Raw genomic sequence first — 27,681 nt, 5'->3', positions numbered from 1 at the left:
TTTTTTGCAGCATAGGAGCGCACCTATGCACGTAGAACGACCATGCCATAGGAGCGACTAGTGACACTAGAGGCGGCCCTGTGTCTGATATAACAATACAAGCGAAACCAAAACTGCTGAAACTGACTGAGAAGGCCCCCTCCACACGTTATACATGCGCTGGACCTTTGAAAATATTTTTTGTAGAATGAAGTTCCCCGACTCCCAGCAACAGCTCTCTATTGAATAGCTGGCATGAATTTTTGGCACTTATCACTGCTCAAGACTGTCAGATTGTGAAGCTGACACTTTAATTTGACATTTGACTTGCAAAGGTTCTTTTGATTACAGAACTTTTGTGTTACTGCAGCATAAGCACGAGGGGCACGCATTTCTGTAAAGTTCGCCAGCCAAGTGAATTTTCCCAACAGCACACGCACATTGGTTCACGTGCAGGTCTGTCAAAAATCACTATGTTGCCAAAATGGGCAAATTCAAATTGATTCTTCAACTTGAGTGGCTGGACTAACTACTAGAAACTGCTGGGCACACGAGAAACAATTTAAACATGCCAAAATTTACGATCCAAAACGTCGATCACCAGTGATTGATTTGAAGAGGCGTGGTAACAAAAGAGTTAACAGATGCAGTAAGAAAGATTAAACGTCCATTTTTATTCTGAGTTACATATTTGTGAACACTGCACTTTATTTTATCTCTTTTCTTCTAAGTCTTTGGCAATTTTAGGAAAAGCATAAAAGGTAATGATTCTGTTGCTAAGTTTCTGCTTGCTTCAGTCAGCAAAAACTAATGTTTCTGTATTAAATGAAGCAATTTTTGTTTAAATCAGTGTAAAGGTTCTTTATAGGATCTACTCTGCATTTTAACTGTATCTTTGTTGAGCTAACTAGAGGCAATGTTGAGGTTGTCTTCAAAGTGAGCATCAGGTGAATATATACTCCCATGCTAACTATGGGGTCAAGGTCCAGGATATAGCACCTTTTGAGAAAACAAAACGCCCGAAGTGCTTCATGCCAATCACTTCATGCAAAGCAAAAATTCATCAAAATCTTACGAAAAATACGGAGCCACCGCCGCATCCAGATGGCACTCTGTTGACAAACAGCTTCTTTTTTGCGACAAGAACACCTGCAGTAACGAAACAAAGTTAATACTAAACAGCACAAGGCACATACGAAAAGGAGGTCCTAATAAAAACCACAATGCAATGTCATGATGCAAGTAACTCACCAGGTGTTTCGGGACCACCTACAAACTTGTGGGGTGATATGAAAATGGCATCCTTGTATGCCAGCCCCTGTTTGATGCTAGGAAAATCGATTTGTGCAGTCATGACATGTTTTGAACAACGACAAAAGTTTGCAGCATGCGTGTTGATAATATTGCTAAAAAAAGAGAGTTAATTCTAGAGCTCACCCAGGAATAACCGGATTCATGTCAACAGTTATATAAGGTGCCGCAGATGCAAAATCCCAAAATGCAAGGGCACCATAGCTATGTAGCAGAACTGTGATTTCAACATTGTCCAACAGGATGCCTGTAATATTGGATGCTGCCGTGAAACAACCTATTAAAAGCCTCTCCTTGTTTTCAGCATATTCCTGTAATAAAAAAACACAAAAAAAAGAATAGACATTTTCAATCTTACGCACATCAGGCTGCAACTTTTTTTATTGTTGTTGTTGTTTAATTCCATTACATTTCCACTTACCTTAAGCTTCTCTTCAAGAAACGAGACATCCAATGTCCCCTCAACAGTCTCGGGCACTCTCACAATCTGAATGAAAGAGAAAAAAAAAAATGTCTTGATAAATGTTTACACGCTTAAAACCTCAAATGACCAGTATTTACTATTTTATTGCTATTTCTTAAAACTCATCAATCTTTCGAGGGTCAATTTTTTTGCGAAATGTATCACAAAAATATGCATTTTTTATTGCTGAATTTAATTTTTCAGGCAAACCTATTCAAGAAATAAAAAAGGATTGTCTAAAATTTTTTTAGATAACAGTAAAGTGACAAAAAAAATGTGTTGTGTTATATACACATGGCTTATTTATGAGCAACATCAAGATAAATTTTAAAAAGCCCTATGAAGTAGTTAAAAAGTTGTGCACCAAAATAAATGTCTGTGTATTCACCAGTGCACAAAAGTAAGCACAAGATGTGGCATTAAGTGTAAACACGGGGTAGAGAAAAGCTCCTTTTGATCTATTCAGCATCGTCTCACCGCAAACACTTTTGAGGTGCCGCTCAGTCATCGATATCCGAGTCTTGACCAGAAAATAACTCCTCGTATGACGGGCTGACTTTTACCGAATAAAGTTCCGATTTCACCGCCGAGCAGCGATTCAGAGCAGAGATTAGTTGCTACACTCATTTGCAGCAGAAAAACTAGTGTAATAGCAAACTGCGCAGGTGAGTGCACTGAAAAACACTGTGTAGTTGTCTGGAAAGCAAAAGCATACCTACACATCAATCCTTCATTTTATCACTACTGAGACAAAAGCAGTTTATGCAAATCCCCAAAATGGGAAATAAAACCACAACAGACATTGTTTGTGTTAGTGAGTGCTTGCATGGAAACACCTCTAATTGCATACTAAGGAGCAATAAACAAGAGAGTAACGAATCAGTCATGCTTTGAAAAATTCTAAAGTGACAAGCCATCCGTTTTGTGGGCGCAACAAGCATGGACAAGCTGAAGAACGAAACCAAACCTAGCCAGCACATCATTGTAGTAAAGAATAAAAAAAAAACAAGAGACATTAGCCTAAGGAAAGATATTTACGTATTCCTTCAGTGTGAACGCACACGCAAGAGGAATAATTTACAAAGATATCTGCTTTAAACCTACAGGACACCACATACAGATACGTCTTTGATGGTCAAAGACGTACATGAATGTCATGAACGAAAAAAATTATGTTCCGTAACGGTTTTTATTGGTATGCAAGATTTGAGGTTAAACAAATAATAGTGCTCCTCTTTAAAAACTGAGACAAGGGTAAAGCACATCCCTCAGAGGAACGGAAGTAACTGTGCAACTGATTCTCACCAAGCAGTCCGAACCAGTACTCTTCAAAGTCATACTATTAGTTTTTTCAACAGCCAGTAACAAATTGTTTCTCTTAACGCTTTGTGTCAAGGGAGTGAGCGTTATCGCAGAAACAGCGGATCATTGATTGTTTCTCTGATGTGCGAGGCCACTGTTCTGATGAAAAAAGCAAGCGCCGAAAATTCTCTCAGGCTCTTCATGCTGGCAAGTGTGAGAGGCACACAAAAGTCTACGTGCGTTAATATAAACATCTCTCGTTTTCACTGTTTTCATTTTTTCCACAATTTCAGCCCATCTTTATTTAAATATCCCTGCTTGAAAAACGTGCTGTTACTGCAATTTGAGGTATTCATTATTGCTCACGTTGGTTGATCTAAATAATTTCGAATTGCCAAGTTTTTCCATGAACCAAAAAACGATTGAAGAAAATCCTGTTTTACTCCGAAACGAAACAATGAATAACATTTTCATTGTCTTCATTCCAATCAAAAATATTTTGTCTTTTTTTATTTTGATTCTGTTCCGACACACTGAATATAACTACCATGTTGCCTGTCCATCTATCCATTGCATGCACCTAGAAGTAAGCTAATGCCCTCCTTAAGTGACAAGTGTGATGCCATCATCAAAGCGAAAATACACACGGCAGTCCCCTTATAACGATGTCTAAGGGCTAATGAAATCCCATTGTTATAACCAATTATTGTTATAAGCAGGTTGAGAAAAGAAAGACAAAAGAGAGGTCAAAACATTTTTCTTGCATGCAAGTAAGGTAGTGCAACTATGTACCTGTTTGTGGAAAAGCCATAGCTTTCATCGATTCACATGAAGCTTGCGTACATTTTTCTCGATGGGCTTCACGTAGCAGAGCAAAAAGTTTTTTGTGGAAAGAAAGTACCGGAGCGACTGTAAAATCTGTTGGACCTCCTCTGGTGAGAGAGCTTGGGTAGGCTGCTCAGCCGTGCTGCCTGAGTTGCCGCTCTCGCCACTTTCCACAACACCTACACGCGCAATGGTCACCTCATCGCGGACGCACCCGGACGTCTCCGCAACATCGTCTGTATTAAGTGGTCTAGACACGACACATCTTCATTAAGCACTGACCACAACATCAGCAGCTCTTCGTCGGCAGGTGTTTTGCAGGCCTCTTCTAGCACCACTTTAGAGCTTTGGAAGGAAAGCTCATCCTTCTCTCGCTTCTTCGTTAGAAGCACAGTCAACTCGCTTCTCAGGGAGTGTGTGCGTGGAGCACAGTGGGGCATGCCGTCAGCACCAAGAGTCATTTCTGTTTCGCACTGCAGCTGTATTCGATTACTACATTTGATATCGCAACCCTGCAGCACCGTAAGAAGTGGTTTATTTTACCATAAAAAAGTGAATGGTGCTATTGTTCTTTATGATTATATCTGTGATGTTGTAAATAATATTTTTACAAGAGGACTTGACTGTATTAGCAGCTGCTTTATGTCCCAAAGCTGTGCAATTCTTGCAAAAGTGTAATAGATTCAATATTAGGTTTGGCTGCTTGAATGAGTTTAATTGGGACCTGAGTATAAGTACTCAAGTAGATGTGTTCCACCCAGTGTTTCGCCAAAAAAAAATGAACCCATGACTGTTTGCTCAATATTAAAAGTCAAAGCCCCTCTGAAGGCCTGCCACAAGTGATTACAATAAAGAGTTATCATGCCAATCGTACAGATGCTCCAGCACAAATGCCAGCAGCGCTGCTAATAACCACCAGATCTAGTAATGACCTCTGACATATCAAAGATATTGCATGTACAGCACATAATGCTAATGCTTCCCAAGAGACAGCTTACATGTTTCAAGAGCAGACATAGAGGTGATGGCACCCAATATCGCCATGATAATATACTTACTTTGGCTCCCACTTCCCTCCAAGGAAGGAGAAGAGAGTGATGTGCAAATGTGTCAACAAAAACTACCTGTAATGAGGAGCAAAACATGTCTCAGGTCACATGAAAGCATTTGAAATTCCAAGCATATTATGGCAGAAACACAAAATATGGGACAGTGAGACCTACAGGACATGGCGCTGTCCCGTATTTTGAGTGTCACTGTACCGTATTTCACGTTGTTGTACCATAATGTTTATGAGCCAACTAGCCTAACTACGAAATCTTGTGCATTAGAGCAGAGGTTTAAGTCAACTATGCACTTTAACATAGTGTAACACTGCAAGAGTAACAGGGACAACTGAATTACTCAGTAGGTGTCTAAGAAGTCAACAGTTACTGAAGTAATCTAGAGTATGCAATGATTATAGTTTTGAATTAAATATATGTCAGTGCTGTGGTAAATTAAAATAGCACTCTGTCTTCCCATTCTTCACAGGAGGAACAGCAAGAAATGTGAAAGAAAATGACTTGCTTATAATTCTATTAGAGCTGATTTTCTTTCTCACTTATTAAAGGGACAATGAATTACTGTTTACCAAATGTGCGAGATTTGCCTAGCATAAAAAAATAATTTCCTTCAAAGCCCTCTAGCAAAGTCTCTGATGTGTCTCATTAAAGGAAACATTACAGAAAGCATGCAAGTACAAAACGATGCTTACTGGTGGCATCGTAAGGGCCAAAGCTAAGATGAGCTTGTGTACAGCGCCAGTAGTGCCCGTGCCCACAAATATGACAGAGTCGGCTTCACTCGCATTCACACTGGCTCTTACTATGTCTCTGCGGTGGAAGAAAGTGCAAAGAACTCGGTGATCTGGTGCTCATAAAAATGAAACAAAGCAATTTATTATATCATGCTGTGCCTTCATGGAGTATATCTGTGGACACAAACAAGGCATAAACACTCTTGTCTAGTAGAGCTAATTCAAGGATTAGTGTTGGTACAACAAATACATTACCCATGATTTTAACACTGGCCAGCACTGATAGTGGCTAAAAAGAGCAGTCCACTCTAAAGATGCCCCGCACAGCAGCTGCTTGTAATAACTGTAGCTTTGCTTAGCATACTTTGAGAAGTATTTGTATGAATGCATTAATTCTGAGAAAATTTGGAAATTACAGAAATTATTTGGAAATGATGTTAGGGTTTACTAACATACTAAAATGTGCCTAATACTTGAGACAACTTCATTATATAACAGGTGATGCCCACATTGTGAATTCAAGAAGCAGCAATTTCAGCAGATTTAAATGCAAAAGCACTGCACCTTGCAACGAGAAAACAAGAAGTGGTAGAACTGAAAACATAAGAGAAGTGAATTAGCTTTTAATACATCAGCATAGAAAGCCATGGTCTGTTGTCAGTCACCAGCATTGTCTTCTTTGCATGACAAACCATGCAGTGTTTATTATTTTCTTCAGGAGTGCCTTTTTACATGGCAAGATTCACAGCACAGTAACAAAGGTACGTTACACTGAATTGAAATGAAGAAGGTTATGAATATCGCGTGAAAAACAGCTTATGCATCCATAGCCTGAAAATTAAAGGTTAATCTGATAAGGCACTTCACTTTACTCCACTGTGAAGTTGTCACTGAGTATAACTACCGGTTTAAATTCTCAAAACACTATTCTCAGTACTGCTCGACTACACGACGTAAATTGCATATCAGGAGCAACAAAACATTGTTTATTAATTAAACCAATGAAGCCGTGCTGCATTTGTAGGCAATTATAGTCAAAGTGAGTAATAATGAGTTATAATCAACACTTTGATATTGATTGGCATGTGGGCTTTAACGTCCCAAAACCACCATATGATTATGAGAGACGCCGTAGTGGAGGGCTCTGGAAATTTCTACCACCTCGGGTTCTTTAACGTGCACCCAAATCAGAGCACACGGGCCTACAGCACTATCGCCTCCATCGAAAACAGCCGCCACAGCCAGGATTCAATCCTGCATCCTGCTGGTCAGCATCCAAGTACCTTAGCCACTAGACCACCGCGGCGAGGTTAATCAACACTTGGACATGTGATACAGTACCAGAAGAGTAGTTTTTGCAATGTATCTTAAATTCAAGGGAACAAATAAAGTTTCTGTGCAAAGGGTACATCAAAGAGGTAGTTCGATCGAACTTGTGGCTTGCTCATTCTTTGTTGCCATGTTTTCTATTGCTCAAGGAAGCAGGATACGTTCTCCAAAATTCCTGTATTTTTGCTAAATATCGCCACAGCCAAGCCAAGCACTCGGGCTAACACCCTACATTGGACCTGGTGGCTGCGGTAGGTTCTCGCTGGCTCCGTGGCCCATCGAAACTTGAGGTGAAGCAAAGCAGGCCGCTCCGACTCTTGTCCTCACCCAGACACTCGGGGCAAACCACGACCATGACGCTGGCAAACTGCCTCCACCCTGATTCTCCCTGAATAAACACCACTTCACCAACCGCGTGGCACTCCACTCCATGCGCCATACTCGTACGCAGCTCTTCTGTTTCTTCCACGCCTCCCAAGCTATCCATGGTGGCGCATTCTTGTACGTACATGCGCCAGTGTTCTCATCATCGTCTTTCGCCTCCGCACACGCAGAACGATTGCAGATCTTATGCATCACAGCGTCTTCGAAAAAGAATTCCGAGAGCTTCCGAACCGGTGAGGTCATTTTTCTTGGAAGAGATGAGATCATGAGATATAATAATAAATTCTCTGTAAAAGTTAGTGGGGGGAGGTAAAGGCACCTCCCCCCTATGTAATTCACGCCTTTAAACAACAAATGTTGAAATGGTGTATGAACGACACTGCTTTTAACAACACATTACGTCGGTGTCAGTTGCACTAGCAATGGCTTTCGATTGCGAGAATAAGCATCTCGCCACATTTTAGAAGCGAATTAGGATACGTTCTAATCGTTCGCTGCTACCAACAATTTGTGCCGAGTGCCTTTGCATACAGTCGAAGCCTACAGAAAGATTTTTATAGCCTCAGATTTGGTCCCACCACCCCTTTGATTTCAAGGTACCAAGTTGCTGAGCTGACAAACGTGGATAATAAGGCTAAGTTTGAACCAATCTTAATAAAATATGGCTTGATTACAACGAGGCAGTTACAAATGATAAATTGAAAGCCAATACAACATGGTTACAAAGCACCATCACTTAATCCATTATATGCGGTCTGATTTGCCGGAAACGAACATCGACTTAATCTTACCTTGCCTCGTGTCTGAACATTGTAGTCTGAAGGGCTGTAACAGATGTGGTGGTGTGCGTGTTTCCATACATAGGCAACACTTCACTGCGAATGAAGTCTTCGATAAAAGTGAGTGACCTCCCTGACGCTGTGTGGTCGCAATACACAACTGAAAAGATAGCGCACGAAGGGTGAGACAAATAGGCATCTCATCTCGTTAGACAAGCTTACCTTTTCGACGACCGTAAGGGCCCAGAAAAGTTGCGTCCTTTCCAATGACGTTAGAATTGATGTACTCCATGAACTGCTCGTCGCCGACCAACTTTTTTGCCTTGACATTGTTACTAAATGATTCTACAGCGTAGGCATCAGAGAGATCATAAAATTTTCGGTGAGCGTTACTTTTGATGCTGTACTCCTCCGCGGCCGGTTCCACCGTGTTTGACATGTTACAGTGGCGCGACTGAAACAGCACTCGCAACGCTATCCGCTGCGTAGTACGTGGTACAATATCTAGAAGCGTTTTCAGTATAATCGACATACAAAACACAAGTCATCAAAAGCCCACACCGAATGCTCTCAACGATTACATGCTACTATGCAACGCAGTGATCGCAGCAGACATTGCAACAAACGCACATGGCTGTGTTGACGACTGATGTTTACGGCGATAGCGATGTTTGCATTGTCGAGAGCACAAAAAAAAATGACAGCAGATTTATTGATAAATATTATACTTATTTCTGTAGTTTGTCAGAGAATACTCACATTTTTATGCACTTTACCAAACTTTCACAAAGTTTACCTAGAACGTGGCGCAGTGCAAGTTTTAAGAAGAAATCGTCTGCTACAATGCTAGCGTGCAGCGGCAAGGTTCCTTTTGGCGTTGCATAAGTCAGTTGCCAAACTTTAGGGTGGTTGTTGCCAGACTGCCGCTAAATGTGGCTGAAACATTTTTTTTTGTTGTTGTTGTGGCTTTTTTGTAAGAGTTTGGTGACATCCACGGTGCATTTCGTGAGTGCATGAGCGACGCTGGCCGTTTTAATTAACGGAATGAACCGAGCCTAGCCAACACCACCAATAGTCTAGGTGGTTTTGGCTATGGTGTTGGCCTAGCAGAAGTCGAGCGTGGTGCTGCCGTGCAATTAAGAGGCCGTTTTCATTCCGTTTTAATTAACGGAATAAACCACGCATTACAGAATTCATTTTAATTAACGGAATGAACCGAGCCTAGCAGAAGTAGAGCATGGCAATGCCGTGCAATTAGGAGGCTAATTTAATTAACGAAATAAACCGCACCTAGCAAAAGTAGAATTTGTTTTAATTAACGGAATGAACCGCGCGTTACAGAATTCATTTTATTTACGGAATCAACCGCGCGTTGCGAAGCAGCACCGCCCTCGACTACCTCTAGGCGCGGTTCATTCCGTTAATTAAAACGGCCAGCGTCGCTCGTTCGCGAAATGCACCGCGGATGGCACCAAATTCTCACGGAAAAGCCACAACTACAAAAAAAACTTTGCAGTCAAATTTAGCGGCAGTCTGGCAACACTGACTCTTCCAGTCTGGCAACCACTTATGCAACGCCAAAAAAAACTTTGCCGCGTGCAGCTGCTTTTATCTTCGCTGGGGCCAAGTTGATTCTGTCTGAGATTATTCTAATCAGCAGATTGATCCGGTAACCAAGTAATGTTTGCAGTGGGAGCGCCAGGATTTTTTTTACTTGAGGGGGAGGGGGGTTATCTGCGACAAATTAGGTGATCTCCTTCAACTATAACTCCCTCCCCCCCTCTACTTTGTGCTTCAATAGGGGCATGAGTTCCTTCAAGTACAATTCCTGCCCCCTCGAAGTACACTGTGTTTGGCTATGTTTGCTCTTGGGTGGGTGGGGAGGGGTACTAGGCAATAAGTTTTGGATAAGCTCCCCCCTCCCCCCTCCTATTTCTCTGCGCACACTGCATGGCACCGCACTGGCACCGCCTCTCTAAGCACCCCACCGACCCCACTGGAACTGCAAGTGCACGCAAACTGCCGCAATATATGAAAACTACTTGTAGTGACAAGACAACCATTGTTGAAACGTTGGTCATGCGACACTCCAGGAATTTTTTCATTGCATCAGAACAATGCTGCACGATACAAAAAAAAAATTAAGGCAATAAAAAAAATTCACTTTACCACTCTGCATTAAGATATGCGATTGGCCACACTTCTCAATGCACATCTCAGTCCCTGCGACCTACTAGCAGTGCTCATATTGGAGGCACCACCAAACATATGCAAACATCATTGCATGGAGCCAACTTTTGACAATGGGATTTCAAATACAAACTTCTAGTAAATTGCGTTATTCGGCAATTTAATAACATGTAAGGCATGTATCCCTGAATGTCAGAAATAGCCCTGGCTGCTTCAACCCTTTAATGCCCGAATTATGATGCTGCCGAAGAAAATGAAAGCTTTTCATTTTTCTGCTTTAATTAGCAACTTTTAAATGATTGATTCCACAACTGAATTATCTCTAATGCATAATTTTATGTATGTTGCAAATTCTCCACATGCCACAGGAGCAACTGTCTTGCAATAAAAAATGTACTTCAGAACTGTGCAACATGTCGTGTGCCAGTTCTTGAGCGCATGCACGCCAAATAAACAAAATTATTCAAGATATAACTTGCCTCAGCCAGGCTAGTACAAACGAAGGATTGAGCGCTCTTGCACGTGCTTCACACACTCCATCACAGCTTCTAGCATAAAATACACCACACAAGATAGCACTAAATCTTTTATGCTGAAAGCTACATATTCGCTGTGAGTACGTACTTGACAGCCAGCATTAACGGTGACATGCATTCCGTGACATGCTTGCTCGAAGTTTTTCGGTATGTCATGAATTCGCTACATTATAGGCAGTAAAGGGTAATGCACTCTTGAACAGCCAACTTGTAAAAAAAAAAAAACTTTCAATGGTTAATGTTCAGGTGGAGGTTTGCTTCATTTTCAGACAAATGAGCCTGCACACTTCAGCAAGAACGCTACTGTGCGCAATTATGAGCATGCCAGCAGCGGAATACTGAATTACATTGCAGAGATATATGAGCAGAGGGCATCCATAAAAACAACAGGGAAATTCTTTCTGGAACATACTGTGCACAATGCACTATATTTCCTATAGTAACACAAAGCTCCACAAAAGTGCTTATTGTAATAAAGTACATAGTTGCATAACAGCACGAACTGCCAATTAAGTGCGTCGATCAGGGCTCAGAACCTCAACTTTCTGAATGTGTCTAAACAATATGGGAGAAAGAAAATGTTGCTTTAGTAATTGATTTGATTTTTTGACCTTGTGCACACTCTGAAGCCATATATGACTTGCTCAGCTAAGCATGCTCTCCTTTTTCTTTAGTGTAGCGCTTTTGCTGCTCGCACATCGTGACAGTGTTGAATGGCCGTGAGTTTCATCACTTTAACAGGGCTTGTTGTTTTTATAGCACTATATTTCTCATAAAATCACCTAACAATCTTGTGAATATTATTTTCTTTAGACTTTTGAAAGTGATATTACACTGAAAAACAGGATTAGCTTAGAAGTACAATAACAAATTCTGTCTGTCAGTCCTACTATAGAGACGCTATTTCAAAAGATTTTCAGCACTGAGTCTCAAAAGTTTCCACTCTCATCAATGACTCAGGTGAACATTTGTGTGCTATTTGAGTTTCAACAAATTTGTATATGTGCACTCTTAAAAAAAAATGCCAGGCCTGGGCGGTAGATGCCGCACAGTCACATAGAAAGCTAGAAGAGCGGCCTTTCAGTGCCTTTTCAAAACACTCATTGGGTAACTAGTGCAAGCACAGTTGCTTGGTACCCACTAGGGCATTAATAATGAACTTTTGGGTAGTAAGCCGGCATTCGCTATGCTGTTTTTCGTCATTCCTCTGAGAAGCATGGTATCCACTAAACACTTGCAAAGAATTTTGTGTCAATTTTCTATGCAGTAGCTAGCAACGATGAGAACTTATGGCTGAAGTGGCTGAACAGTTAATAGGAGAACAAGAAGAAGCTTTTGTGATGGTTTGGAACATTGGACAGCCCACTTGTTATGCTATTCGCATTGTGCGATGATTGGTTGTACTTTCACTGTTGTGAAACGCTTTATAAGTCATGTTAACACGATTGGTTTCCCAACATCAAGCCTGCCTAAGGCAAGTTTAACAAGAAGTCACAAGCACCGGTGTAGCTCAGTGGTAGCATACTGGGCTGGCACCCAGCAGACCCAGATTAGAGCCCTACTGTGCCATTGGTGCTAGGTTAGGCCTGCCTAAGGCAAGTTTGACAACAAGTTACAAGCACCGGCATAACTTAGTGGTAGAATATTGTGCTGGCACCCAGTGGACCCGGGTTCAAGCTCCACTGCGTCATTGGTGCAAGGTTCTTTTTCTATTTTCACGCGATGTGGTTACGGACGCCGGCGGAAAACAACATCAACTGCACGTGACCCGAAAAGTGACCCGAAAAGTGAAAAGCAGAAAAATTTTCGCTATATGAATGCACCATAAGAAGTGAAAATAAATTTACACAAATAAGTAAAAAAAAACAATCCATCTTGATTACCTATTGTTCAAACTCTGATACCACATGGATCCAATGAAAAATCACTTCTGATGGTCCTTCAAAGTACAATACGAAAATAGGTACCTTCTTAGCAATGTGAAAAAAAAAAAAAAGTCCCTGAGAACTTCATTGAAATTCTTTGTCTTTGTCTGCTTTATAATATAGTTTCTGGCAGTGTACATGACAAGAAACCATGATCTTGAAATGCTTCAACAGGCAATGTATCTCAGTGAAGTTTAAAGATTTGGAGCATTTGAGTGACAAAACACCTGGTGTGCTTTTGGGAGCAGTGGATGGATTAATGCATTAATCTTGGATGAATGGATGCGACCCTTTATTGTAAGTCCCGAGGTGCACGACTCAATGCGCAGCGAGCCACTTTCACGTTGGGACAGTCAGGCCAAGCCCAACCGCTGATCGTGGGCCCTCTGGACAGCCCACAGTTGATCCCTGACATCGGGGCTTTTGATTGGGAATAGCCACTTGTTGTCATTGGATTGGACTTTTTGCTGTATATAGGACATTATTTGTTTCGAAGTTGCAAATCACATTTATTTACACGCTTATCCTGCAACAGGGTTGTTAGTAACATTGGTTCATTGTTTTTTGCTATAAACAAATGAAGATAAATGGAATGTAAAACAGGTCCGTGCCCCACCAAAGACAGCAGATGCCCTCTCCTCCAAGCCTGGTTCCAACGGACCCGTGTTGCCAAGACCTACGACGTTCCCTCCCGCAGGATCGAATAATGAATAAAATACACTAGAACTTGATATCCTTTGTTAATACCTCATATGGGCCTTGAAATTTTCACATGGAATTGTACTCATGTGTTATACATTCTTCTATTATAATGATTAGGCTTCCACTTCTTTTCAGCCACGTAACACTTCGCTGCATTTTCTTTCACCATTTGAAGCACTTTTCCGAAAGGCATCATGTGCATGAAGGGTTAAGTGGAAGCTTGGAAAACTTTGCCCAACATACTTATAAGGTCTAAAGCAGAGCAAAAGTTTGGACAGTATTGGGACAAGCACCCACCTGAGTTGGTGTCTATCTTTACATGGTCTTTTATCTTTAGCGCTGTTCTAAATTCCAAATATGTTCAACAGGATGAATTTTACAAATGTTAACTCTTCCTTGTGAAGAGCTATGTGGCCAAAAGAAAGAAGTGGAAGCTAAAGCATTATCACAGAAGATTGTGAAACACAAGATGACGATTGGCATAATACACCCACATGTATTATATAATGGCAACAGCCATACTAGCCCAATTGAGTCCCCCTCGCTTGTGTTGAGTGCACTTTCAAAAAATATGGCCATCGGTGGTCATGGGTACATCAAGGAGGTTATACATAGTTATATATAGTTTTAGTATAACCTCCTTGGGGTACATGGCTTGCGAGGTGTATGTGTTGGCTTCTCTATGAATGCAAGATCCAGCTTTTCAGCTACACTAATGAGGCTGAAATTTAGCCAGCATTTTTTTATATAGGTACTTAAGAAACACATATTTGATTATAAGTAAAAATGTGTTTTGTCCAAGACCTTTTCTATACACTTACGACCTGCTCATGCCGCCACACCCCACATCACCAGATTTGCTTTTTCTTGTTTAGCTTGCTTATTTCTCTAAAGTGCCGCAACACACCACGGTGCTAGATCTCACCCCCATTACTGCAGCTGTCCTGCAGCGATAGGGGTGAGTTCCTGCAGGTGCCTTCTGCAGGGTAAGAACTTTCCTGCAGGTGCATGCATGCATTCGCTCATTTTTTGTGAAATTTGAAGATTAGTGCTTGTCATCAGATATTACACCGCTGCATTTATAATATTCGAAAGTTGTAAGTTATCTGAAAGATTTTGTCCGATCCCAGAAGTGGTGTTAACTGAATTTTAGGACAGTGTTTTCCTTTCATCATCATCAGCCTGACTACGTCCACTGCAGGACAAAGGCCTCTCCCATGTTCCGCCAGTTAACCCGGTCCTGTGCTTGCTGCTGCCAATTTATACCCGCAAACTTCTTAACCTCATCTGCCAACCTAACCTTCTGTCTCCCCCTAACCCGCTTCCCTTCTCTGGTAATCCAGTTTGTTACCCTTAATGACCAGCGGTTATCCTGTCTATGCGCTACATGCCCTGCCCATGTCCATTTCCTCTTCTTTATTTCAACTATAATATCCTTAACCCCCGTTTGTCCCCTAATCCACTCTGCTCTCTTCTTGTCTTTTAAGGTTACACCTACCATTTTTCTTTCCATTGCTCGCTGCGTCGTCCTCAATTTAAGCTGAACCCTCTTTGTAAGTCTCCAGGTTTCTGCTCAGTAGCTAAGTACCGGCAAGATACAGCTGTTATATACCTTCCTTTTGAGGGATAGTGGCAATCTACCTGTCATAATTTGAGAGTTCTTGCCGAATGTGCTCCACCCCATTCCTATTCTTCTAGTTACTTCAATCTCGTGGTTCGGCTCTGCGGTTATTACCTGCTCTAAGTAGACATAGTCTGTTACAACTTCAAGTGCACTATTACCTATCTTGAAGTGCTGCTCCTTTTCGAGGTTGTTGTACATTACTTTCGTTTTCTGCAGATTAATTTTAAGACCCACCTTTCTGCTCTCCCTGTCTAATTCCGTAATCATGAGTTGCAATTCGTCCCCTGAGTTACTCAGCAATGCAATGTCATCGGCGAAGCGCAGGTTACTAAGGTATTCTCCATTAACTCTTATTCCTAACTGTTCCCATTCTAGGCTTCTGAAAACCTCCTGTAAGCACGCGGTAAATATCATTGGTGAGATTGTGTCCCCCTGCCTTACACCCTTCTTGATTGGTATTCTGTTGCTTTCTTTATGAAGCACTATGGTAGCAGTTGATCCCCTGTAGATTTCTTCCAGAATGTTTATATATATTTCATTTACGCCCTGATTCCGCAGTGTCTGCATGACGGCTGATATTTCTACTGAATCAAACGCCTTCTCGTAATCTATGAAGGCTATGTATAGTGGTTGGTTATACTCTGAGCATTTCTCCATTACCTGATTGATAGTACGAATGTGGTCAATTGTTGAGTAGCCTGTTCGAAATCCTGCTTGTTCCTTTGCTTGATTGAATTCTAATGTTTTCTTTACTCTGTTAGCAATTACCTTTGTAAATAACTTGTATACTACAGAGAGCAAGCTGATCAGCCTTTAATTCTTCAAGTCCTTGTCATCTCCTTTCTTATGTATTAAGATGATGCTAGCGTTCTTCCAAGACTCTGGTACTCTTCGCGTCAGGAGACACCTCGTAAACAGGGTGGCTAGTTTTTCTAACACAATCTGTCCTCCATCTTTCAGCAGATCCGATGTTACCTGATCCTCACCAGCAGCTTTGCCTCTTTGCATGCTGTCCAAAGCTTTTCTGACTTCTTCTATCATTACTACTGGGGTGTCATCTGGGTTACTGCTAGTTCTTATAGTATTAAGGTCGTGGTTGTCTCCGCTACTGTACAGATCTCTGTAAAACTCCTCCGCTATTTTAACTATCCTATCCATATTGGTAGTTATTTTGCCTTCTTTGTCCCTTAGTGCATACATCCGACTTTTGCCTATCCCAAGTTTCCTCTTCACTGCTTTGACGCTTCCTCCGTTTTTCAGAGCGTGTTCAATTCTCTCCATGTTACACCTTCTTACATCGCATACCTTACGTCTATTAATCAACTTCGAAAGCTCTGCCAGTTCTATTTTGTCTGTCGTACTTGACACTTTCATGATTTGACGCTTTATAATTAGGTTCTTCGTTTCCTGGGAAAGCTTGCCAGTGTCCTGTCTAACTACCCTGCCTCCAACTTCCACTGCGCACTCCGTAACAATACTCGTCAGATTATCATTCATTGTATCTACGCTAAGATCGGTTTCCTCACTAAGAGCCGACTGTTCTGCAGCGACACTCTGAATTCCTGTACTTTCCCTCTCAGTGCTAGCTCATTGATTGGCTTCTTGCGTATCAGTTTCTGTCGTTCCTTCTTTAAGTCTAGGCGAATTCGAGACCGTACCATTCTATGGTCACTGCATCGTACCTTGCCAACCACTTCCACATCCTGCACGATTCCTGGGTGTGCACTCATTATAAAGTCTATTTCGTTCTTATTTTCGCCATTAGGGCTCCTCCATGTCCACTTGCGGTTTTCTCTTTTTCGGTAGAAGGTATTCAAAATCCCTAAATTATTGCGTTCTGCGAATTCTACTAGTAGCTCTCCTCTTGCGTTTCTAGTACCAATGCCATAATCTCCTACTGCCTGGTCTCCAGCCTACTTCTTCCCTACCTTTGCATTAAAGTCGCCCATCACGATAGTATACTGTGTTTTTACCTTACTCATTGCCGATTCCACGTCTTCATAGAATCTTTCAACTGAAGCGTCATCATGGCTGGATGTAGGTGCGTAAGCCTGTACTACCTTCATCTTGTATCATTTATTCAGTTTAATTACGATACCTACCACCCTTTCATTAATGCTATAGTATTCCTATATGTTGGCAGCTATGTTTCTGTGAATTGGGAACCCCAGTCCCAGTTCTCTTCTGTCTGCCAAGCCCCGATAGCAAAGGATGTGCCCATTTTGTAGCACCGTATAGGCCTCATCTGTCCTCGTAACCTCACTGAGCCCTATTATATCCCATTTAACACCCTCTAGCTCCTCGAATAGTACAGCTAGACTTCCCTCACTAGATAAGGTTCTAGCGTTAAACGTTGCCAAGTTCAGGTTCCAATGGCGGCCTGTCCAGATCCAGAGATTCTTAGCACCCTCTGCTGCATTGCAGATCTGACCGCCATCGTGGTCAGTTGCTTCGCAGCTGCTGGGGACTGAGGGCCGTGAGTTATTTGACGTATGCATGTGGGAGGTAGTGGCCAGATACTGCACCAGGGTGGCCAATCCTTCTCTGGTGAAGGAGTGCGTTCCCGGCGGTGATTACCGGTGAGGCCGCACCCCAGGCCTCTTAATGCAGTTCCATAAACACGCGGATTTTTTTTTTTTTAATCCGGTTGAACCACGGACTTCTTGCATGCGAGGCGGATGCTCTAACCACTACGCCATCTCCGCCTTTAAGTCATACATAACATGTATGACTTAAGTTTTCCTTTAAGTGGGGTTGAATTTTAGTTCTGCCAGTAGTTACATTAGATGTGATGCTGATGGGCCCATGGTAACGCAAGTGGTGCTAGGTAGTTTGCACATCTATATACTCTTTTATGCCCTTTGATTGTACTGTCCATTTTTACTAGAGCTACTCTGGAAAGCACTGTTGACGCTTTTGTGCAATAAATTGCCCCTCACAAATAACAACAGTTTCGTTGCAGGTTACACTTTCCTGTATTAGCATCTGATCCTTCAAAAGCAATGTTTGGACTGAAATATTTACAGCTGGTGCTTCAGCCTACCATTGATTCTGGGAATACGACATGACTACAAGCTTACTTATTTGTTTCTTGCCGTTGTGTGAATACCGCCACTTAAAAATGTTTTTGAGAGTTAAATCTGAATGAAAATTCCAATTTTGTCCCTGAGCAAGCAATTTATATTCATTTGTAGCAGTCATAGGGGACTTGTTAACCTGAGGGTGAATTCTGGTGCCAGGCAGAAGAGGGCATGCCCACAGTGGCATAGCCAGAAGACTTCACCCCCCCCCCCTCCCAGCTTTTTTTTTTTTTGGCATGGCATACAGAAGTAAAATCCACATTTGGTCTGCCCAGCCCCCCTTTATATCAAGAAAGTACACCCTCCACCCACCCACACAACCCCCACTGTCCGAAAATAATTACCACCTATGCCCGTACGTGTCACAGGGGCCTTTGGTGTGCGTCGATTGATACATCACATACATAACATGTATGACGTGAATGAAATAATTGACAAATAAAACCACCGGCAGCATCAGGAATAGTGAATTATTGGTGAAAAGTACCATGTGGAAAATACCAATGTTAAAAGCTCATGGAATAGAATAGGGACCGTCCAAATTATTTAGCTAGTTAGAACGCATGCTTTAGACAATAAATGATACTACAGTTTCTTGGAAACATTACTCCCATTATCAAAATGAAGCACGCAAAAGGTGTTGTCTCGTAAGGTTCATATGTCGTGCTCCAGTAATAAAACCAAGGTCGCATCATCGATGTAAGACATGTGACAGCAACGCTCGAACAATGGCCATAACTGCGAAAATCTGCTATATTTGTAAGTGCGAAAAATCCGTAACAATGCTGCAGTAATCCCCCGGTTTTGTCGCATGCTTACATCAGCTGTTCACTAGACCCAAAAACGGTCAAATGATGGCACAACTGCTCCCTTCTATCGTTATCAGTGGACAGTATGACAAGGACATGCTTAAAGGGCAATCGGCAGGTCACGAAAACTTACCCGGGTCATCGTATGCATCATTTGTACCATATATTGTCTTTATTAGCGTCATAGAAACTTCATTTCAGATTTGAACTTGTTACAACATTGTACTGTTTCCAGCCGGTAATCCAGCCTGTAAGCAGGCTGGATTATTTCTGCAGCTGCTGAGCAGTGGCAAGGTGGGGCACAGCTTCACTAGATAAAATGAGGAAATAAAACTTGCGTTCTGCAGGTAATGTGTAGGATATTGCTTTAGTTTGCCTGCGCTTAGATAGGGATGCAAGAGCGCTTGCACAAAGATTGGGGTCTGGTAATGAACATCCCAGAACCAACCACCATGGTGCTTTTCACAGCTAGAATGTTGCTTTGAGATGTTTAATCTGTGAATTGCTCCATCCACGCGATACAGTTTATAAACTAGAAAAGCAATGAAAGGAACGCGCACACACGAGTGCACCATGAGAGTCGTGCATCGTCTGTTATGGGACAAGTCGCAGCGGCACCTGGCAGCATCTGTGGTCCCTACACGCAAATTTTTTTAGCTTCTCATTCCTTCATAAGGGTGGTGCCGGTGAGCAGTTTGCAAGTTTATGATGGGGATCATGGTATTGTCATCTGATTAATTGCAATATTCCAGCATGTGCCCTTCATCCGTAGTGCCGTCATCAACACAGGCCTGACACGCTCATACAAAGGACAAAGGCTTTGCCATATTTCTCCAATTAGCCCGGTCCTGTACTTGCTGTGGACATGTTATCATTGCAAACTTCATCTCATCGGCCCATCGACCTTTCTGCCATTTGCTTTCTCTTAGAATGTAGGCTGCTGCTCCTTACGACCAGCATTTTTTTTTTTTTGCTTCTCCTACACGTCTTGCCCCTGCCCTTTTATCCTTCTTGATTTCAGGTATAATGTCATTAACATTCTGTGGTGCGTGCACCAACATACAAAGTGTACCGATGGCCCTTTTCCCACACACTTTTGAATGGTGTGTTTATTATGCACTGTTACAGGCCCAGGTCCGGTCGGCACAGGCCCAGGTAACAAAGAAAACAAGCAGGCACAATACCTTTCAAATGCATATATTTTATAGCTTTTGTAAGAAAGCAAATACATCCTTTTCATCTCATTTCTCTCCGAAAAAACCATGACTCCACTACTCGTGGTTCAAGGAGGCATGTGAATATTTGCACACTCCTCTAACGTGGAAAAATATTTACATCTATGTACAGCATTGATAACACAAAAGTAACAAAAAAATTCTCTGGAGATATATATATATATATTTATAGGTATTTATATAGTTCAGATATACATTCATATGTATACGGGTGATGCAGAGAAGGAAAGGGCTGGGCAAAAGGGGACAGTAACAAAGCTACACCTCAGGGGTTGTCTGCTAACAAACGTCCCCAGGCAAGGAAGGAAATTATAGATGTGTCAATCAAAAAACTGCCACCACAATACATCCAGAACGTCGATAATGCAGAAGAACAGGTGCAACCACAACTCCACCTTTTTTTTTTTTTTTTCAATAGGGAAGCATGTCCAGAAAAAGCACCGACCATGCTAAACAGGTGCATGAAGAATGCCCAGCGTTTTGAGGGAGAGAAAAAGAAAGATGCATACACACGCGAGTGAAATTAGCCGGGGTGGATCACTTGGAAAGAAAACCCATGGCATAGAGGCAAAACCCAATGCAGTCTGCAATCCATGCGCTTTTTAACGATATCGGCAACTGTTCTACTTGACCCCACTTGCATCCTACCCCTCTACCCTACACCCCACCCCTTCCAATCGAACAGAAACACGATCAAGCATGAAAAGTCATCATCTACAGGCCAGTAAAAAAATAGCAAAAGCACAGTTGCATATCAATCTGCTCACCATTTGTTAAATATCGCTCAGCCTTAGACAGCTGTGGCTACTATATATTATTAAATTTACAACTGCATCTGTTGTCTTGGCTGTCTATGTAAATAAAATGCGAGGCAGGAGGAGAGCCAGCTACAGCCAGTAGTCTACAGCTTGAGAACAGTCGTCTCGTGGGGGGAGGGGGGAGTGTTCCCTAAGTTCAAGCAATGCATTTCCTCAATGCACCACAGTGCTGAAACCGGGCTCCCTTTCACAGAGAGCAGATTCGGAAAAAGCTTTTTGTAAAATTGCTACCATCAAGTAAAGTGCCTGAGTCGTGGCAAAAGACAAGGAAAAGGCAATTCACCAAGTACCGATGTCCACAGCACAAGGCGATAGTAAAAAATAAAAATCCTCACACTTGTAGTACAGACGTTTTTTTTTTTGCATTGTTGTCTGTACCATACCTCTCTCTTGCACAAGGTACATTATGGCACTTCCAAGAAAAAAAAGAAATAAAAATACTCTGACATTAAAGCACTTTGTCACTGCAAGAAAGTTGCAGTATATCCCTCACTCAGCTGTGGGCACAAGTTCAGCTGGCCGCAAGGTGTGAAAAGACCAAGGCATTTCCAAGGCAGGCTCTCATCACTGTTACTACAAGGTCTGCGACAGACGACGGAAGCCAACTTTCTGACTTGCATAGGCTTGCAATTCCCGGAGAAGTGCCTCGCACCGATTTGGCCCTTCCCTCTGGAACCCCAAGCAACCCCCCTCCTCCCCAGGAAAGCAAGAAGTAGAGAGATCCGTGCATTAAAAGCAGATAAAAACGAGCCCTAAGACAAGAAAATCATGCAACAAAACGGCACAACAGCCCGAGAGAAGAATAATCCGTAATGCTTCATCCAATAAAATGTTTATTGTTTCCCGTTTCAATGTGCAAAAAAACATCCTATGAGTGTTATGACTAAATAAAAGAATTCACAGGTCAGCTATCAAATTTTGCTTAGCTTTGTGTTAGATAAACTGCATCAAGAAGTGGTCATATCTGCGCAGAAAGGGTGGGAGAAATAAATAAAGGCAAGCAAAGCTACAAAAAAGCAGTTGCTAATTAAAAAAAAAAGAGGCAGAGAAACGACTTTGTGCTTTGTTTCAAGTGCAGTTGCACAAGAGCATAAAAAAAATTTATGTATATAAATATATATATATATGTATATATGTTGTGTGTATACATATATCTCTCCCTGCGATCGCATTCCCAGCCCTTAGCCAAGTCCCTGATCTGCTCGCTGTGTTCAACAAAAAAATCACCGTAGAGCCATGTTTCGTGAAGACAGCAGTTCACATGGGCTTCCACTTTGCCCAGACATCCCCAACGCGTGTTATTTACAACGGGGATATGAAAACAAACAAAAAAAAGAACTGAAAATGAAAGTTTTACGGGAAATGAAGGGAGAGGAAAATCTCGCCTTGCCCTACATTGACACTTTGCACATTATTAAAACACAACATTTTTTAGAGCAGTCTGAAGGACGTTACGGGGCAGACTTAAGGAGTGGGAGGCCACGCCGGACACAAATGCCTGCCTGCCTTGGGGTGCTGAGCACATTTCATCCGCTCAGAGTTGGATAAAAAAAAAAGGGCGCCACCTAAATCACAGAAAAGTCTCCAACGCCTTTTCCCAAGCTTCTTAAAAAGAACAGGGAGCACCTGGGGACGAGAGAACGATTAACATCCCACGTGTCCAACCAAGCAAGAAAACTTTGTGCGCAACATCACTGGGGAGAAGGGCGTTGAAATGAAGAGGTTACGTCGATTGATGGGCGCTTTGATGACACTTTACAATTCCTTGCACAGACAAAGGCCTCTTCGAGTCCCCTACGTGGCGAGAGCCAAGCTGGAGCAGGGGAGCGGGCGGGGGTGCATCGTGACAATGATTTTTGTACAGTTCTTATAAACAAAGAGTGGCGCTGCATCCCTGGGCTTTTCCTCCCCATGCGTTCCTGCACTATCACCCATGGTTGTTTGCTGCTTCTGTGCATGTGACACTCAATTTCCTGGCGCTTCGTTTCTCTCTTTTTGCATGGCAGCACACACGACTAAGTAACAGCACAGGCTGTGGAGAGGAACAACAAACAGTGCTTGCCTTGTCGCCTTCGTATGTACACTCCTCCTCCTTTCCTGCCTCTATCTTTCCACACACCCACTTTTTATGTACACAAACATCAACCACAACAACAATGGTTATGTGCAGCAACAAGAACAAACAGCTCTCAGAACAGGCTCTAAAACAAATAGAAAAAAAATTGTGCCACCAAAGGGGCACAACGCAAAGTGGGGAAAAAAAATTAATAATACAGAGAGAAGTGAGGGTGTTGCACTGAGAAACAGTTGTGAAGAAGCCCTAATTAAAAGAACAACAACGAGAGACAAGAAATAAAGGTAAACAAAACACGTCGTTTGTATGTGTACATATTGCAGCACAAGAGCACTGGGGTGAAATGCCTCTGCCGAGTCACCCGTGACGGCCACAGTTCACAAAAGCCGTGCCTCGTGCGGCATCGAGCTCACGGTGCTGGTGGCAGCAACGCAGGTGACGGCGACAGGGGACAGCCCCCATCACGTGGTGTCCGTAGAACCAGTGGTGAACCGCTGCCGTAGTCGGCACACACCTTCCTGAATGTACTTCACCAGCTCCGAGCACGAGCTGTGCAGGGTCAGTTTGCCACAGTCCTTGTCAAGGTCCTCGAAAAACTCTGTTGAAAGGAGTGGAGGAAGATGCACACATAAGCCTAATGCAGACATTAGTACCAAAATAACTATAGTCAGCTCATTTCTAGTTCTCTGCAGGATAAGGGCACTCTTACTGCGATCTGTAATTACCTCTCATGCATCAGTCAACGCTGTATCCCTGCATCTAACTTCATCATACCACACGTGGTTAGTTTCTCTTTCATGAGAAGAATCCATCTGTAAACCATGAAGCTTCTTACCTATCATTAAACAAGTTCTGATTTAGGGATAGTGTCATGCAGAAAGTTTCTGCAACTGCTTCATGTTTCAATCAACAATTGTAATTTGTAATAAACAATCATAAAGTAAGTGTGGTTAACTTGGAATGTAGCCTTTGCAATACCCTTCAAAGAAATACATACAAAACGAACGCCTAAACCCCGTACGACTACAAGATAATTTGAGGAGCGGCGGTTTGGGCTAGTTGGTAGGTCATGGCTCTCGTCTTCTTGCTCCTTTACCGTCGTTCTCAGCTCGCCCCATAACCATCATCGTTACAAGATGACACACACCTCTAAAGTGTGAGCGGCTGGTGAGAGAGTCTGCCTGCTCCCACATGTCGTGGCAACGGTGCAGGCACGTCAGGTTTGCCAATTGGCGCTGCAGCATCAGGTACTGGGACTGTGGCAGGGCAACTGCTCCCGGTGAGGGCGCCGCTGCTGCTGGGGCTATGGCTGGCACCATGGTGGCCGCTGTCGCTGGCTGTTGCCGGCTTCCCCCATGGCCGTTGCTGGCCAGTTCACAGCTGCTGTAGCCGCTGCTCTGGGAGCCCACACTTCCCGCAGGTGAAGGCGTGGGCGAATGTGGAGACGGCTGGCACGGGGACCGCTGCAGGCGGACGCCTGCCGGAGCCAGGGGTGGCGAGGCAAGCTTGCCCAATGGGCACTGCAAAGCAAGGCACAGATGTTGTGTCAACAAGAAGGGAACATTGTGCTAAGCGCTAACATATGGCCAACCAGAAGCATTCCAGCCACATAAACGCTGCACAGAAAGTACAGTGTAGACCACTTATAACATAATTGCTTATAGTGCAGGACCGGTTACAATGGGGTCTTTTTTTACTCCTGTTTGCCCTTCCAGTACATGTTGCCAGCACAAGGTTGAAAGATCACTAGGTTTGTTGTGGTCATTTCAAGGCACCAGTGGGGCGGCACCGCCAAGGCACGATTTGAGGTGCTTCGATTATAACAAGGACCCCCAAATCACCTCAGAGAAATTTTGAAAAAAAAAAAAAGCGTTACATTCGAGTAAATATGGTACATTTCAATGGCAATGCGGTTCTGGACACTCGAGGCTGCATGCTCGACATGTTTTGCATAACTGCAGCCCTTGAAAAAGGTTGCTTGGGTTATAGTATTTTACCGCTTATAGTGCGGATATTCAAGACTCCCATGACTTATTTTATAAGCGGTTCACACTGTATATAAACATCAACTGTGTAAAAAAAAAAAAGGCAATGGCTGCACCAGCAAATGTCGTGAATTGCTTTATATGCACCTAGAATTCCACCATGCCATCTCTCAGTAAAAATGGCAAAGCAGAAAAGATTAAATGACCATGTTACAGACCAAATACTCAATCTAAAACAAGTTTGTTTATGAGGGTGGCGATTTGGGCTTGTTGGTATGGTTGCATGATGATGGATGGTAGCGCAGACACCGAACACGGACAAGAGAAGGCACATAGACACAACACAGCGCTAACTTTCAACAACAGTTTATTACACGCAGATCTCCGTGGTGTATGCGATCCACCACGCCAACGTCGCACGTGCGTAGCTCTAAAAACCATCAAATATAACCAACGCGCGTGTTCCAATACTTTACAATTTTATATTTTTCAATCTTTTTCTACTTTTTCTTTCTTCCTTTTATCCCATGTTACCACAAACCCTATCGCGAATACATGTAATCAAGTTCCTTATCTGTCAACACCACTGATGGGCTGCTCACACACGTGTCACCTAGCTCTGCAATTCTGCCGGCCTCCAATACCAACCGCGTCATCTCGTGCCTACTTCTATTGATTATAACCGTTTCCTTGAATTTCGGTGTGCAATTACATCTCTGGCAATGAAGGGAAAGAAAACCATCAGGAACAACACTATTTACTTTGTTATTGTGCTCGCGCAAGCGATCGTTTATGCATCTACTGGTCTGACCGATATAACACTTTCCACAAGTAAGTGGAATGAGGTATACAACACACATGATGCACTCCACAAATAGGTTTCTATGTTTCTTTTGGCATACATTTGATTTTCCCTTGTCTGGTCTTGTGCTTCTGCAAAGACTCACCAACTTATTGGGTGCCGAGAAAACTACGTTAGTGCCACATTTTTCCGCAATCTTTTTTATCCTGTGAGAAACCTTATGCATGTATGGAATTACGGCAAAACTTTCCTTTCTTGAGCTCACCCTATCCATCCCTTCACATCTTTTCTCCAGCACTTTTCTGTGCAATCCTTCAGCAACGGACACGACGAGGCTCTTGGGGTACCCGGCATTGCTTAGCCTCGAGACCTGTTGTCTGAAGCTTTCATTCATGAGGCACCGGCAGGACTTCTTTAGTGCCTCACTCAAGCACATCTTCGCAATGCCTCGTTTTACCAGTTTAGTATGCGCTGAGTGAAACTGTAGTAAAGGCTTACTTGCTCTGGGCTCGTAACACCAGCATGTCTTTTCATCTGAGAATTGAAAGTTAATGTCAAGAAATCTGAGCCTTCCGTCACATGGCATTTCAAAAGTCACTTCAAGTGGGTTAAGCCCCTCACGAAAAACGCTACACACGCTACTACATTGAGTAGCAAAATCTGCAGTTCTGTCATTGATAAACACTAAAAAGTCATCGACGTACCTAAATACGTGCACAACATTGTATTCATTTAGGCGTCCTGATAGCCTCCTGTCCATTTCAGCCAAAAACAAATTACTTAAAACTGGTGCTAAGCACGAGCCAATGCATACTCCTTGTTTTTGCAGATACAGGGTACCATTGTTTTCAATAAACGTTGACGACAAGTAAAACCTAAGTAATTCTAAGAAATTGTCGACGGACGTACCTGCTTGTGAGCTAAATCTAACGGCACCGTACTCATCGATGCATTCGCCAACACTTGTTAATACTGCTGATTGTGGCAGAGAATAGTACAGATCTTTTATGTCAGCCGAAAACGCTTTTAACCCTATGTTTTTTCGTTCCCTGACGAAACTTATCACCTGTTCCGAATTTTTTGTCAGGAAGGGGTCATTTATGTCAAGCAAGTTTAATGTTCTTTGCAGATACACAGCTACAGCTTTTTGCCACGTGTCCTTCTCCGACACTATCACTCTGAACGGTACTCCTTCCTTATGCGTTTTAGCACTAAAGAACACATCCAGACTGTCATTTTTACTTTTTCTGATACCGCTAAGCACACCTTCTAGATTCATCCTCTTACAAAGTTCTATTGCTTTTCCCCTCACTTTTTCAATCGAAATACTTTTCTTTTCGCTGAACACTGCCGTAATAGCACTTTTAGCCTTTTCTTTAAATTCATCATGCGAGAAAACCGCAAACCCTCCTTCTTTATCGACTGGAAGTACACTCAGAGCATGCTGTGTCAAGTAAGTTTCCACGCGTTTGAGAGGCAAACTGCGGCATGGAGGCCTACACAATTTTAAAGCGTCCACACCTTCGTTGATGATCCTGGTGGCTTGATCCTCGGGAACCCGCTTCGACACTTGACGTACAATTGATACGAGTTCCGGCTTGTTCTTTTGAGGTTGCACGGCAAACTTTGGCCCAAGTCCCAATACTTCTAGTACAAAGTCCGGTAGGCAGATGCCTTCTGCCACATGAACGTTGGAGGTTGCACTCACGCGCACTTTGTCCACCAAATCAC

General features: G+C 42.7%; 2 protein-coding genes across 3 annotated transcripts in view; both read right to left on the bottom strand.

Annotated features, from left to right (window-relative positions):
- The window catches only part of LOC119177604 (uncharacterized), a 41,745-nt gene extending 32,916 nt beyond the window's left edge, over window positions 1-8,829 (bottom strand). Inside the window, exons 1-8 of the mRNA XM_037428903.2 lie at window positions 8,393-8,829; window positions 8,183-8,330; window positions 5,637-5,754; window positions 4,939-5,004; window positions 1,712-1,777; window positions 1,417-1,601; window positions 1,231-1,307; window positions 1,055-1,128 (exon numbers count right to left, since the gene is read on the bottom strand). Coding sequence (XP_037284800.2) covers window positions 1,055-1,128; window positions 1,231-1,307; window positions 1,417-1,601; window positions 1,712-1,777; window positions 4,939-5,004; window positions 5,637-5,754; window positions 8,183-8,330; window positions 8,393-8,702 — 1,044 coding nt within the window. The 5' untranslated portion in view covers window positions 8,703-8,829. The remainder of the gene's footprint in view (window positions 1-1,054; window positions 1,129-1,230; window positions 1,308-1,416; window positions 1,602-1,711; window positions 1,778-4,938; window positions 5,005-5,636; window positions 5,755-8,182; window positions 8,331-8,392) is intronic.
- A 14,459-nt stretch (window positions 8,830-23,288) lies between these two features.
- lilli (AF4/FMR2 family member lilliputian) overlaps window positions 23,289-27,681 on the bottom strand; it is a 197,130-nt gene continuing 192,737 nt past the window's right edge. For both annotated transcript variants that reach the window (XM_037428901.2, XM_037428900.2), the window contains exons 20-21: window positions 24,311-24,683; window positions 23,289-23,761 (exon numbers count right to left, since the gene is read on the bottom strand). In XM_037428901.2, coding sequence (XP_037284798.2) covers window positions 23,625-23,761; window positions 24,311-24,683 — 510 coding nt within the window. In that variant the 3' untranslated portion in view covers window positions 23,289-23,624. The remainder of the gene's footprint in view (window positions 23,762-24,310; window positions 24,684-27,681) is intronic.

This window comes from Rhipicephalus microplus, chromosome 2, assembly GCF_043290135.1.
Source record: "Rhipicephalus microplus isolate Deutch F79 chromosome 2, USDA_Rmic, whole genome shotgun sequence".
NCBI classification, from domain to species: Eukaryota; Metazoa; Arthropoda; class Arachnida; order Ixodida; family Ixodidae; genus Rhipicephalus; species Rhipicephalus microplus.
The sequence above is the reverse complement of the archived record's forward strand: the minus strand, read 5'-3'. Positions and strand labels throughout refer to the sequence as shown.